This window comes from Peromyscus californicus, unplaced genomic scaffold (genome assembly GCF_007827085.1).
Source record: "Peromyscus californicus insignis strain IS unplaced genomic scaffold, ASM782708v3 Scaffold_5__1_contigs__length_169319896, whole genome shotgun sequence".
Taxonomy (NCBI): Eukaryota; Metazoa; Chordata; class Mammalia; order Rodentia; family Cricetidae; genus Peromyscus; species Peromyscus californicus.
The window spans coordinates 38,043,706-38,059,210 of record NW_026294573.1 but is presented as its reverse complement, the minus strand read 5'-3'; the positions used below and the strand labels follow the sequence as shown (position 1 = coordinate 38,059,210).

Below are 15,505 nucleotides of genomic sequence, written 5' to 3'. Positions count from 1 at the left end.
GTGCACAGGCAGGGGGGACCTCAAGATAAACAACAATGCCTGGACGTTCTTTAGTCTCTCTACTCCAGTTACTCACTTCAGCAAGCAGCCCCTGAGATTCCCCCACTGGACTCTGCTCTGGATGCCAAAGACACAGTTAACAGTTAACACAGTTAACCACAGCTAATGCTGAGCAGAGGCACAGAAGCTTGCAGCAGTTCAAAGAAGACTGTATCTAGAACAGGAGAGTCCTGGCTGGACAGTCCTCCTCCCTGCCCACAATAATGCTGGGAACCAGCGGCTGCTTCCAGCTGCCTGGGGTCCATGGGAGGAGCCATTGTTTAGCTTGGTGCTTGGTCACTTTCCTACCATTCAGTCCTTCCCGTTCCCATTGTCCTTAAGGCCACCATCTGGGTAGAGGATGCAGCTGTTGGCACAGCAGAAAAAAAAAAGATGGGAGGGGCTGGGGGAGTCCAAGAGGCCATCCTGGGAAAGGTAAGAGGCTTCTGCAGCTGGTATCTTTCCAGATGAGCTGCAGACAAAGGTGCCAGGCAACAATCTCTCTTGTACTGGGTTCAAAGTCAGGCTTCAGAGGCCACCACTGATTTGCTGTGTGTCCCCAACAAGTCTTTTTCCATCTCTGAGCATCAATTTGTGTCATAGTTAGATTAAGGACAAGATGCTTATCTAAGGAAGATTCCCTTACTGCTGTGAGGACTGATACCTAAGTACTTAAACATGTTCATCTTGATTGCTTCCTCTCACTACAGCCAGAGCAAAGCATCAAGAAAGATAATGTCAAACAGGGACTTTGCAGCAAATGGAAGTTGCTCTTTCTGTTAGGGAAACAGAGGTGTATCCCCACAATGGAAGTGTCATCAAAATCTCATTTGATGAATGGGCAATATTATTTAATAATTTATAATCACATTAATGGAACAGCTGATGTTTGTGGACATTTATAATGTATCAGACACATGACTTCGGCACAGCTACCCCGTGGGCTAGGTACAGTCAAGACCAGCTTGATGAGTATGTGACCAGCACAGGTATACAGAGGACCTTACGTTTGGGGCTTATTGTTCTGTTGTGGCCAGCTAGAGACTAGGAATCATTGTGTCCCTAAGTGTGTTTTGTGTGTGCACAGGGTTATTTAAAGCCTAGGCTCACACAAAGAACTGCCTCCTCTAAACTACCACCTCTGAGATAGATTTCCAGGCGCCTGCCTCTTCCCTGATCCCAAGGCACTCCCCCTTCTGCTCCTGTGGGGAATCAATGCAGGAAGAGGGAGAGGAAGGGAAGGAAGGTGTGTCTGCCCAGGCACAGGACAGAGTCCTATAGCTGTCCACACTCTGCGCCCACGTCCTATCTCCAGGATGACAGCCCTAAACAGAGAGCAAGAAACAGCTTGACAGTCCGAGAAAAATCACAGTAAGAGGAGAGCTTGTTTAAACTAAGGCCTGGAGTGAAAATGCCTTATTCCTCATAAATCATGCAGCCAATCAGGAGTGCTGTTAATTAAAAACACTTGACAGAAGTAGATACTGAAGTCCAGAGAGGCTCAGAGATTTGTCTAAGATCACACAGCTCCCAAGTGGCAGCCTTCAGACCAAGACTTGGGTCCTGGGAGGAGGATTCTAAGGTCCTGAAGAGCTTCGGCACAGGAATTAGGAGACTTCATCCAACTTGTGACCAGAATCCTGGGTACTCGGCCCACTCTCATCTTTCCCAGATGAAAAAGACTCCCTCTGGGGAGTCTTCCAAGGTAGCACAGTTATCAAGTGTGGATTCACCACTTGCACGGGCTGTGATTTTTGACCACAGTGATCTTGCCTACCCTTGCCCCCAAGAACTGCCAGAAGCATGAGGCAGATAATAGTCACCCACCCTACATGACACATCATGGCACATAAAGCATTTTTGTGCTGCCGCCTCATCAAGACAGCACCGAGTTAAAGCCTGGGCAAGAAATATTCATATACCCGTTTTACAGACAAGAATGTTGAGGCCCCAGAATGGCAGTGGCACCATCACCACCACACACTCGCATAGCTTTTCAGACAAGTTTTGAATAGGTCAACAGGGATCCAGAGGCTCGGGGTGACAAAATGAGGATCCCCAAAGAAGAGACAGCCACTACCTCGGAAAGTCCTAGTGAAGCAGGCCAGCATAGGCCCCTCAGGACAGGAGCCCTGGTTCTGAGGGTGTTGGCTTGATTCCTGGACATGAGGGTCCCATCTCTGAAGAAAGTGACCAGAGAAGTAACCAAGTGCTCCTGAGAAAGAGAACTACCAAGTATGCAGTGTTTATTTAGATGGTGACTCAGCATCCTGGGGGATGTTTGCCCAACACAGAGGTGTGGTCTTCAGAACAGAGACAGACAGAAGAGCAAACAGGCAGAGAAACCAAAAGCAGACTCAGCAGAAGGACCAGCTCCACCAGCAATGAGGGTGGAGGGCGGTGCATCCTTGGCCCTATCCCACTGCCCTGAGATCCTCAGCCACAGTTCCTCGGTAAGGATGTAGCGTCTGCAACAGAAAGACCTCTCACCCTGAATAGGCACCTCGCTTACCCCTGGTGACCATAGATAGGATGTGTGTACGAAACAGTTCATAAAGTTGGTAACCTCATCTGTCCATTTCCAGTCCATCAGGGAATCACCAGGGAAGAACTGACCAATAAAACTATTTATGACGGTAGAATGAAATGAGCCTGTGCTTTCCTATAGCCACTAGCCACATACAGCTACTAGGCAAGGAGCCAGTGATGCCAAGGGAACAAATGGAACATTTTCACTTCATTTTAACAGGGCCAAACTGGCCATTTACCCGTACCTTTCACATATATGGTTAGTAGCTACTATACTTGGTCAGCGCCGCTCTAGAAACAAGAAGGAACAATAAAAATGGAGCATCTGTACCACAAAAGCATCACCACAGTCACTGTCTCTTTCCATCTACCCTGTGAAGTAGATTCATATCTCAGGTACACAGTCGGGGGAACAACCCAGGAAAGTCCAGCAGCCACCATCTGGACAGAGCTGGTATTACAGTCAGGATTTAACCCCAGATCTCATAATTCCAGAGTTCTGCCCCTACCTCTGTGCAACACTCTTCACTTATGTAAGCATGTCATCAAATATCTATTGGGTGGTTGTAATTGGATGCATATCGCTGGGTTAAACACTTAAAGACAAACCAAGACACACACCTAAGCTGTAAGTGGGAATCCTCAGGCAAAGGTAGTGCAATTGCCACAGTACGAATATGGAAATTTAAATTACTTTGATTTTCTTCCAGGTAGCTCAAAGCACTATGTCATAAATATCATTGATGTCTGATGAGTTTCCAGTTTACATTTCAGGCCACAGTTCCTACCCAGAATTCCTTATGGAAATATCAAGCAGCCTACTGGAGTTCAAATGTGGTTATCAGATTGGCTTCTTGAGCTTGTCCCAAATCTTCTCCCTCTCAACGAATGACAAGGCTCTTCCCATTGAACCATTCCAAGCTTCTGGAGTCATCCATGGCTTTCCCCCACCCATTTTTTTTATCCCTTTCATCTAATCCACCAACAAATAACCTTAGCTCTGTCTTCAAGAAGCATACAGAATACTATCCATCCCCAATGCTGCCACCCCATCTAACCTCTTCATCTCTAGCCAGATTGGAGAAACTCCTGGGTCCTTCTCTGACCCCTCCCCCTCCTCTTCCCCTTCCTCTGCCTCTGCTGCTGCTTCTTCCTCTTTCTTCTTCTTCTTCTTCTTCTTCTTCTTCTTCTTCTTCTTCTTCTTCTTCTTCTTCTTCTTCTTCTTCTCCTTCTTCTTCATTTTTTCCACATAGTAGCCAGAGTCATCTTTTATAAATTGAAAAACCAGAGTATGTTCCTCAATGGTTTCTCAAACTGTTATAAGACCCAGCTAGGTCTAACCCCTGACGTCTCTCTAACTTCATTTCCTATCACTCTTTTTGCCAAACCAGATCTTTCTGATCACGCCTTCCCAGAACCACCCTTTTGCTTACCCCCTCACTTCCTGAGGACCTCTACCCAAAGATCTCTTTATCAAAAAAAAAAAAAAGCACTTCTTCCCCTTATCTTGTTTCCATTTCCCTCATAACAACTTCTGACATGTAATATGTGTACCTATTGTTGCTTCATGCTAGAACACAAGCTGGAGTGGACGGCAGATAAAATAAAGGAAGCCCAGTTGAACTTGAATTTCAGATAAACAAGCAATTCTTATTTATTTACTTATTTATTTATTCATTCATTTATTCATTTATTTATTAGCCCTGGCTGTCCTGGAACTCACCCTGTAGACTAGGCTGGCCTTGAACTCAGAGATCCACCTGCCTCTGCCTCTTGAGTGCTGGGATTAAAGGCGTGCACCACCACCTGACACAATTATTTTTCAATATGAGGTTGCCATAGATATTGGAGGGCTCTTATAATTTAAAAAATAGCTAAGCCAGGTGTGGCAATGCACATCTTTAACCCCAGCACTCAAGAGGTGGAGGCAGGCAGATCTCTGCCAGTTCCAGGCCAGCCTGATCTACATAGCTAGTTCTAGGACAGCCTGGACTACGTGGAAAGCCTCTGTCAAAAAAAAAAAAAAACCCTCTGTTTATCTGGTATTCTAACTTTACTAGCATTATGTGTTTTATTTACTAAATATGACAATTCTATACAGGAAGGCAAAGGCATTGGTTATTGTGTTTATTGCAGCATCCCCAGAGCTAGAACAGTCTTGTAATGTCCCCTCAATAAACATTTATTGGATGGTTGGATGGATGGATGGATGGATGGATGGATGGATGGATGGATGGATGGATGGATGGATGGATGGATGGATGGATGGATGGATGGATGGATGGATGGATGGATGGATGGATGGAACTGGGCCATTAAAACGACAAGCCTAAACAGCCTAAGAGTAAGAGGGGTGGAGCCTCTGAAGAACTTTGAGCTGGTGGAGCGTCGGGTGCCAGTCCCCGCCCCTGCCCCTCGGCAAGCAAAACTCCACCTCCGCTCCAGGGAGCTGCAGTCTCCCACGGTGCCCCCTGGGGTCGGGGAGCGGGACGGGAGGCGCCTATCTAACCTGACACCAGACCCCACCGGGGCCAGATCCGCGGCCCCTTTAACTCTCCACTTGCCCAGCACCGCTCGCGCCCTCCTGCGTGACGTCACCAGGAGCGCCCAATGGGGGCGCGGCTTACTGGCAGGCTGTGCCCGGGGCCGCTGCCAAAGGGGAAGTGAGCTGGGGCTGGAGCGATGGCCCGGGTCTGGAGCCTGCGGCCGCCGCCGCCACCACCGCCAGCGCGTCCTGAGCAGCCGCGGCCGGAGCAGGGGCCGGAGGTGCGGCTGGACTGGCCGCAGCGCGTGTGAGTTGCGGAAGTCGCCGGTGGCGGAACACCTCACACTCGGAGCACTTCTGGCTGACCGAGCGGTGGTCGCCCCCCAGCACCGCGCCCCCCCCAAGGCCCTGACAGCAGGGCTGGGGTTTCCCCAGGCTCCGGCTCCTCTCTCGCCGGTCTTTCAAACTCAGGACAGAAGCCACAAAAAGGTGATCATCCCTAAACCCAGCCGGCTTCCTGCCTGGGCGTGTTCTAAGTGCCCAGGCAGTGTCAGTGCCCTCTCCTGTCGCCACCTCTCCAGCCAAGGATTAGCGACTACTCACTGCCTGCTCTGCGAAGTCTCTTGTTCTCTAAGTTTATTTTCCCTCTACATTGGGCATCTTATCCCAGAGATCCAAAGTACCTTAGTTTTGTGTTATCTTTTCTCAGCTTCTGGAGCACTCCTAGAAATACTGGCTGCCTACAGGGCTAAGAATCTTGTTCTTGACTTAGCGGGTGGTTTTGTTTTGTTTTATTTTCCTTTTGGCAGGTAATAGTTGTTCTAGGAATTTGTCCATTTGGATCACCAGTTCCTTGGCCATCTCTATGTAACTTTCCCCCATCCATCTGCGTCCAGTTTCCTCTGGGCTCCATTCTCCAGCCCCCAGTAGATCTGGTCAGTCTCACCTCTGGGTGGGAGTGATCAGGGGGCTCTGGCCCAGGATTTCCAACCCTGGAAGGCAGTTCCAAGGCAGCAAGAGAGTTGGGCGTCGGGTACGAACCTGGCAGCTCAGGAGTGGGCGCTCCACTCACCCCTCACAAAAAGATGAAAAAACGCAAAGAACTTAATGCATTGATCGGTCTGGCTGGTGACAGCCGGAGAAAGAAGCCCAAGAAAGGCCCAAGCAGCCACCGCCTGCTTCGCACTGAACCTCCTGACTCAGACTCGGAGTCCAGCTCAGAGGAAGAAGAGGAGTTTGGAGCAATTGGAAATCGCTCTCGTTTTGCCAAGTGAGTGGAGCAGTGGTGAGGGCTTAAATGGGCAAAAGGCATCTTGCCCTAAGCTAGGCAAATGGGTGAGAAGGAGCAGGGGAGTCCTTGGGAAGAAAACAGGAAAAAGGCCTTGGAAAGCAAAGAGGGAGAAAGGGTGCTGGAGAAGGCAAGTTCAAATCCTGAATGAAGAGTAAGAGGTCACTCTAATGTCTAGCAAGATCTCCAGATCCAAGTAGAGTTAGTGTGAACTTGGGGAATGGGCCCATAGCCCAAAAATGAGTGATAAGGTTACTTACTAATGGAGGCAGAGATGAGAGGCTCTGGGGGCTAGGCAGTTTTAAAAAGTAGGTCAAGGGACCTTAAGGCCGATAATTATCTCATGTTTTCTCAATGAGCTTGATTTGGTATTGGTGATGGGAGATTATGGTGAGGGGCATACTGTAGAAAGTATGAACCTTACAAGTATGGAAGGTAAGGGTACCAAAAAATAAATAAATAAATAAAAAAGAAGAAAGAAAGGAATCTTTCCCCAAACCAGTTTCAGGTAGAGCAACCACAAAACAAATGAGCTTTGAGGATTTGGGGGTTAAGAGGTCAGTTTTATGAGCTAGCTAAAGGAAACCTTCGTGTTTGAACCTTGGGCCCTATCTGAGACCAGACTAAAAGAAAAAAGGGATTCTGTTGGGATGTGGAAACAAGTGTTAGGCAGAGGGCCTGGGGGCCAAGAATTCTGATCTTTTAGTGTGTTCATAATCTCTGTGTCTTTTTGTTAGGGCATGGTTTCTTTACCTGACTTTTTCAGAGGGTAGCTAAGGACCATTCCGAGTTTGTCTTGTGAAGGTCATCTGATACCCTGCTGGGTTAGTTTAGACCTGAAGGCTAGGGTGAAGTTTGGTGTGAAATCCAGCATGTTTCTATTTCTGTCCTCCTAAGGCAGTAGGTTAAAAAATATCAGGTATCCACACTTAAACCAACAGGTCTTATTTCTTTCATTCCATTTGCAGTAAAACTTGGTCAAAAGTTTATGAAGTTTCAATAAATGAAACAAGGTCTCCTTGGGTAAGTGAGCATATATTTGAGAGAGAAAGAGCTAGGTAAATTGCAGTGCAGGGATAGAATTACATAGAACCACTCATTTTTACCCTGCTTTCCATCCGTTCTTCTTTTTTTTTTTTTTTTTTTTTCCTTAGTACTAAGGATTGAGCTGTGTTCTCATGCACGGTAGAAAAGCACCCTCTCTAGCACCAAGCAAACATCCCCCACTGTTTTGTAAAACAGGATTTTATCAACTTGCTCAAGCTGGCATAGAACTTGCAATCCTTCTACCTCTACCTCCCAGGTACTTGATTATAGGCATGTGCCACTACGCCTGTCTTGAGTTTAGCTCCAAAGACCCCCCTCCAGAATTGACAGCCATAATCCAGAGCCCACAGATACTTCCCATGACCCATGGGAACTCCCTGTTTCCTGTGCGGTGTGAAACCTTTGTACCCAATAGAACTTTCCATAGGTCCTATTATTCAGTCATTTTCAACCTGCTGCTATTAGACGTGAATGTATTATCCTGCGTCCCCTGGTCAATCCACGGGTCAGTCACTAGAGAAGATAATAGCAGGGTGCCGCATACTGTTGCTGATAGAGCTGTTCTCACAGCTGCTTCCTCACTCGTGCTCGAATGTGTTCTCGTGGTAGGGGAGACTACTTACGATGCTGCAAGATCTGCTACCCCCTCTGTGCTTTTGTCATCCTGGCCGCCTGTGTGGTGGCCTGTGTCGGCCTGGTGTGGATGCAAGTGGCTCTCAAGGAGGATCTGGATGCCCTCAAGGAAAAGTTCAGAACGAGTAAGTGGTCAACGTTTTTTAAAGTTTTAGAAAAAAAACAACCCATGCTGAATTAGGAATCTGCCCATTCTGGTAAGCAGTTACACATTTTGTTCTATATACTTTCTCAACTGTCAGCTTGACTGTAGTAACACTTATTTGTTTTTCAACCCATAAACAAATTCAGGGCTTATGTACCATCAGAAACTATGACACTGTAGTCAGCTCAGTGCAGAGGGGAAGAACTGTAGACCAGGAGTCCAGAGCCTTGATTAAACTCCACCCACAGCCTGAGCTCCAATTACAAAGTGACTGATGAACACCATGCTGCTTCCGTCTCTGTCGCAGGACCAGTTGATTAAAAATGTGGAAGCATCTGTCAGATGACTTCCTCTTTCGAGACGCTGTGTAAGAACGTAGGAATGGTCAAGGATTGTTGTAAGGGCCACCATTTACGGACTGTCCACTTGTGCCAAGTCACAAGTAAATGGTTCTCCAAACAGTCCTCTGATGTGGGCATTATTTTTGCTCGCTCTTTCTCTCTGTCTCCACATACATGCTGGTAAAGATGAGTATTACTATTTGTGTTCTTAAAAAAAAAAAAATAGAAGCTGGATGGGCAAGATGGCTCAAGAGATATAGGCGCTGGCTGCCGAACCTAATCACCTGAGTTCAGTCTCAGAGACCGTGTGTGCTGGAAGGAGAGCACTGACCCTTGCAGGTTGTCCTCTGACTTCCACAGACACGCTGTGGCATGCATGCACCCACCCACATACACACGCTAATAAATCAATAAATATGTAATAAAAAGTTAAAAAAAAAAAAAAAAACAGCTGGGCATGGTAGTGCACGCCTTTAATCCCAGCACTCTGGAGGCAGAGCCAGGCAGATCTCTGAGTTCAAGGCCAGTCTGGTCTACAGAGTGAGTTTCAGGACAGCCAGGGCTGTTACACAGAGAAACCCTGTCTTGGAAAACAAAAAACAAAACAAGATTAGAACAATTAAGTAGCTTGTTTAGCAATTTAGTGTTTACCTGGTCCTCTTGCCCTTTACACCCAAATCCATATGTATAGCCACTGCTGTACCACATTACTGTTCCAGTGCCTATGAAAGCTTCACGAATGACTCTGTGTGTGTGTGTGTGTGTGTGTGTGTGTGTGTGTGTGTGTGTGTGTGTGTGTGTGTGTGTTTTATGGTGTTTAAGCACAAAACAAGAACTAATAGGTAACCAATAAGCTTGTTTCCACAGGATGCTTGTTTGTGACATCTGTTTCAAGGGAAAAAAACTTCAAATACCATGAATGTCACCATCTTAAAGTTTTAGGAAACTCTTTTGATCTTTTGAAGTATATTACATATTCATGAAGAAGTACATTAGTCCTAACAGTCCTTACCTTGAATGCAACACAGTTAAAAGAGACATTTGTCTCATGAATGACTTCTTAAATTACAAAATGTCATATTTTCTAATTACAAAGTTCAGTTTCATACATCCAAACTACTTTTTTTCTGAAAGGTGTGTTTGTATAGTGGTTTCAACCAGGTTTAACTTAACAAATTTTCTCCTTCTTATAACAACAGTGTAATTTTTGGTTCTAGATTTCAAGAGTTGATTTTCTAAGCTAAGGAACCAGTTTCAGCTTAATCACAGACCTCAATAGCAATAATAGCACACCAGGACATTGAGCACAAGCTCCTCAAAGAACTCTGGCTCCAGAACCAGAATTTGAGCTCACTCTTTGTCTCTTAAGCCTGGGAGATCCATGTTAAGCCTAGATATTCACAACCTCCTGCTTTCCTTCACTCGGCTTCTCTTGACCTACAGTAACTCAAGCTTTGCACTTGACCTAGGGACAGCTACTCCCCAGAGTGTTGTTGGTGTCTCTAGTGATGATGCTTTTAAAATGTTTTAATATTCACTTTGGTTTTCTTTTGAATTTCTGGTTCAGGGGTGGCATTGGCTAAGCCCACAATTCTTTGCCAGAATCATCCTGACCTATATGGTTGAATCAAAGTACAGCACAAAAAAATAATGTACATCCTGTAGAGTTTCTCGTGTGTAATTCTTGTTTTTGCAATATTGCAGATATTTTTAAGCCTGTATTTTCTTTGTATGTAAATAATAATCATAACTTGGAAGCAGTGTTGAACTGTATGTGACTACTGAACACACCTTTCTGTCCCATCAACCCTCCATAATTAGTTGAGCTTCCTAGACTTGTGCCACACCTTGTTTTGATCACATACAATGATTATATGTTTATACGTTTTATGTGCTGCTCACTTCTGCCCTCTAGAGATCCCTTTATGCAGCTATTCTGTGCCTGTATTTAAAGGATACCAAGATAATTTATGCCTTAGCTGGGCTTGCCATGGATCTCTTTGTTTGGAAATGTGAGACATATAGTAGGCCTGACAGTCAGTCGATAAATATTTGTCAAGCATTTGTTAATGCCAGTCCCTAAAAATAGTATATTCAGGAGATGCGACTCCATACACCTGGACTGTTAGGGGTCAGCTTCCCATCATTGAGGAAGATTTTCCTGGAGCCCAAACTACATTTGTCAGCCAGCTGAGTAAAGCAGGTTTGAATTTGTCAATCTGGTTGTTTTGTTGGCTTTGATTTGCCACAATAGAAATGCCATTAGTCACTGAGATTGCTTAGTGGGTCAGGGTGCTTATCAACAAGCCTGATGACCTAGCTCAATCTCTGGAGCCTCTGTGGTAGAAGGAGAGAACCACACTTGTGAGTTGTACTCTTACACACACACACACACACACACACACACACACACACACACACACACACACGAAAGAGAAAAAAAGAAAAGACAAGCAATGACTTCCTGAGGGAGGGAGACTGGGGTCTGGCATACTCATGCTATAAGCTGGACTGTTATGACTGATTGCTCACTAGTGTGTGTGTGTGTGTGTGTGTGTGTGTGTGTGTGTGTGGTTTTTTTTTTTTTTTAATTTGTTTTGGTTTTTTGAGGCAGGGTTTCTCTGTGTAGCCCTGGCTGTCCTGGAACTCACTCTGTAGACCAGGCTGGCCTCGAACTCAGAGATGTGCCTGGCTCTGCCTCCTGAGTGCTGGGATTAAAGGCATGCGCCATCACTCATTAGTTTTGTTTGTTTTTTTTTTTTAAGGAAATAACAGTTATTTTAACTAAATGGAATAATTTTACTATGTTTAAACAATCATATTTTTAAAATTATGCTTCTACTTTAAACACATGTTAGTAAGTTAATTCTTTTTTCTTCTTAAGTCAACAAAACAGTGGAGTTCACTGACTCAGATAAGACCACTTGCTTGCTTGATTTTAATGCCTTTTGAGAAGTCAGAGCCCCTTGTTCTTTATTTCAATCAATCTTCCAAGGAACCTATGAAGAACAAAAGTGTTGAAGAAGTACCTGAAATAGAAATCAAAGTAGATGGCTTACTTTTTCTTTGCAGTCAAGGAGTAACTTGATCCTTGAGTTAAAAGACTGGCTGGCCTTGAAACATTTTTTTTCTTTAAGTTCTGTATATTTATGTGTGGATATTTTGCCTGCATATGTCTGTGCACCACATATATGCAGTACCCATAGAGGCCAGAAGAGGGTATCCCCTGGATCTGGAGTTACAGACTGTTGTGAGTTTGCAGGTAGGTGCTAGGAACTAAACCAGGTCTTCTGGAAGAGCAGCCAGTGCTCTTAGCCACTGAACTATCTCCCCAGCCCCTGGCCTTGAAACTTAATTCAGTATTTCTTTTTCCAGAAACAGTTATTTCAAAAGACTTCCACAGTTATTCAAAGCAAAATTCTATCTCCAATACTTCCTCTCTGTCAACAATGAAACACTAGAGAAAAGGAAACGAATTTGGGAGAGAAAGAAAGTACTTATAAGTCAGACATTTCCTTTTCTGGTCATACAGGGAAACTAGTGGCTTGATCTTTTGTACAAAATGTTAGATGCTTTTGTGTGAATAGAGTCACAAAGATGTGTCCCTGACATCTTGGGCATACCAAAAAAAGTATTGTGGTCCTGTGAGCATGTGGTTTGACTGTTTGCTTCTCATTACTCACTATAAAATTAGAACAATCACATATTCTTTCTGAACCTCTATTTTCTTACCCATGACACATGAAGATGTATTTTTGCCACCAAAGCACGTTGGTCATTACTCTGTTATCACACCTGTCAACATTTATAGTAATCCTCCCTTCACCTCCAGACTGAGAACTAAGGGTCTTTTGTATAAGATAGTGTAAAGTACAGAGCTGGCACACAGTAGAGGCTCAGTTACACATCATTTGATGATAATTACATAAAAATTTATTGCAAATTATAACGGTATTGTATGAATACAAAACATTACTATTGACATTCTGTATGTTGTGTTTGAAGGATGTATGTAGAGATTTCCATTTCCTAATCATAAAAATGAAAAAATAAGAACTAGGTAAATTCTTTTGAGATTCCACATATTAAATTTTAAATGAGTTGCTTTCCATAATGAAAGAACATGAATAAGTAATCATAAGTTGTTTGTTTGCCATACTTCCATTTATGTAACAACAGTGCCTCAACTTGGATTGTCTCTCCTAAAAAACCCACATCGGATAATGATTATGATCCCCTCTTGGCTCATAGACTCCTCAGGATCCAGAGTGTCCTCGGGGCTTGTCAGCTTTACGTGTTCGTTAGTTAATAGTTGTAACTCGGATTGTTTATGTCTTTGTCTTACTTCTTCTTCCACCTCTAAGTCCTATTTATTGCATATAGACTTTAGGAAAGAGAGACCCTCCCTCCCTCCTGAGGGCGTTTGACCACCTGAGTATGGAAGGCATTCGTGGGATGGGCTTTTCTTTACAACCCAGCTGAAACTGTATAAGCAATTCAGTGACACGGAGCTGCATTGGTTAGAATGAGTAATGAAATGTTCTTATTGCCTAAGATGGATGTATTCTGCAAACCATGTGTAAATCAAATGCTACACTAAAAGCACTTAGGGAAGTCTGTTATTTAGAATGCAATCCTTTGGCAGCTACTTCTAAAAAATAAATGAAAATACCTAAGTTCATTATTCTGAGTTGTTCCATAGTGGGCTTGCTTAAAGGGATATTACCACTGCCCTCGGTTTCCATGGGGACTTTGTTGTTGTGTGCTTGCTGTCTGGTTTTTACTTTCTGAGTTTTCTTTGTTGGATTGAAAAGGAGGTTAAGTACTGAGAAATGTGGTTGGGAAGTCAACAAAGACCAGGCTTATTTAGGTAACAAATATTTACTGAGTGCCTAAAATTATATTCTGAGTGCAGACCATACAGAAATGGACAAAACCAAGTCATGGAGCTCTCATTTTAGTGAACTATTTTATATTGGCCCTGTATGCCAGTTTTTGGTTTTAAATATATATATAGTAACTAATCAGGAAGTCTGTGACCTGAAGAAAAATGATGTAGGTTTATTCTGGAGGAACAGCCATTATCAATATTTTATTTTCCATTAAGAGGAAAAATGCTTTTTAAAGAAAGAAGAGAGCGCACTTCCGGCCTCTGCCTCAGGCTTCGAATCCCTTAACCACACAGGAATTGTTGTTTCAGAGTCCTAATGTCCCCCTGCATTTCACATAACAATTTTATCTCCCTCTTCATCTTGAGCTCCTGGGTTAGTTGAAGAAAACACTGCTATTTATGAAATAAAATAAAAATCTTAGCCCTCATGTCAGTGTTTGAATACCACCTCACAATCAGCCAACTTAAAGTAAAAGAAGATCAACATTTAGAGATGTAGTTTGTAATGGCACCTTGGGCATTCATGGGGTAGGAGTAGTAAGTCTTAACTGACTAATCTGGAAACTGGTCAGACTTAACATTTATTTATCACCTACTGATAAATAGGCTCTGGGCTCAGAGACTCCTTCATTCTAACACTCTTGGGAAGTAAATCTTGCACAGTATTCCAGATAAAGAGACTGATCTCAAAGGAAATTGATTAATTTACTCAAAATAATAGTAAGGTATAGAGGTGAAATCATCTAACCCTTTCTGCTCATGGTTTTTGTTACAGCTTTTAGTCACCTATCTTCATTGTCCTTGTTTTGTGGTCCTGGGGATAGAACCCAGTGCCTTGCAGATGCAGAACAAGAGTTCTGTCATTGAGCTGTGTCACCCAACTCAAGGTTCAGTGTTAAAGGTGTTAAAGACGCACGTTTACACAAACAGTAGTGTAGCCCTGCCTTCCCTTTCTTTTCTCAGTGTAGTTAGGTAACTGAATTAAGTCGTCATCCCATAATTTACATTCACTAATCCCACTAATCTCTCTTCTTTCCTACCCTGTGATCCCTTTTTCCCCCATCTTGAGACCAGAGGGAATGTGATGTTTATTTATAATTGTCCTTGTTTTTCTTTCAGTGGAATCTAATCAGAAAAGCTCATTCCAGGAAATCCCCAAACTTAATGATGAACTTCTCAGCAAACAAAAACAACTTGAGAAGATTGAATCTGGAGAGCTGGGCTTGAGCCGAGTCTGGATCAACATCACAGAAATGAATAAGCAGGTAGCAAAAGTGTGACTTTATTCCTGTGTAAGCTGTGGAAACAAATTTACGTTGGTTGGTTGGCATTTCATATACATTTATAAATTCAGGTTTTGTCTTTAAATTGGAGTTTTCTGCTGTGATCCAAACATGTTAAATGCATTTACCAAGTATTTAAAATGTTAGCCCTTTCTGCGCATGCACAGAGTTCCTCAGAGGTAGAGCATTATAGAGGAAGTTATAAATACTTGAGCCAGCTTTTTCTATAGCGTAGTATAGGTATCAACTAAGGAATGCCATCTAATTCCTAAGGAAAGGGGAAAGGCTACTGTTAGTAGATGAGTTTTGTTTCGTTTCAGAGACTTTACACACTTAGAGATTTAGCACTGGAGTGTAGTGTTGTAGGTGGGAAGTCAGATCTAGAACAGCCACACAGTTCATGGTCAACTGGAATAGCTTAGGAGCAGGTGGTAGAGTCAGACAAGCAGGTCTAGACAAACTTGTTTAGCCTCAAAGTTGTGCAGAGCTCAGTAGGAATTGCTTCCAAAAGGAGGAATCTACCAGAGAGATGGTGTTTAGTCTAAAGATGTTGACCAAGATTCTCACAGGTGTAAAGAGTCTACATCCCATTCTCAGGTCTGAGTTGTGGGTTGACTTTTTTGTTGCCGTTTTAGTTTGGCCTTTTGTTGTTGTTGTTTTCAATTCAGTTGGGGAAAGATATGGTCTTTTTTTTTTCAAGACATGGTTTCTCTATTGTTTTGGTGCCTGTCCTGGATATCGCTCTGTAGACCAGGCTGGCTTCGAACTCACAGAAATCGCCTGGCTCTGCCTCCCAAGTGCTGGGATTAAAGGCGTGCGCCACC

General features: G+C 43.7%; 1 protein-coding gene across 1 annotated transcript in view; it reads left to right on the top strand.

The window, feature by feature from the left end:
* Positions 1-6,132: 6,132 nt before the first annotated feature.
* The window catches only part of Efcab14 (EF-hand calcium binding domain 14), a 38,882-nt gene continuing 29,509 nt past the window's right edge, over positions 6,133-15,505 (top strand). Inside the window, exons 1-3 of the mRNA XM_052718312.1 lie at positions 6,133-6,323; positions 7,998-8,146; positions 14,518-14,663. Coding sequence (XP_052574272.1) covers positions 6,139-6,323; positions 7,998-8,146; positions 14,518-14,663 — 480 coding nt within the window. The 5' untranslated portion in view covers positions 6,133-6,138. The remainder of the gene's footprint in view (positions 6,324-7,997; positions 8,147-14,517; positions 14,664-15,505) is intronic.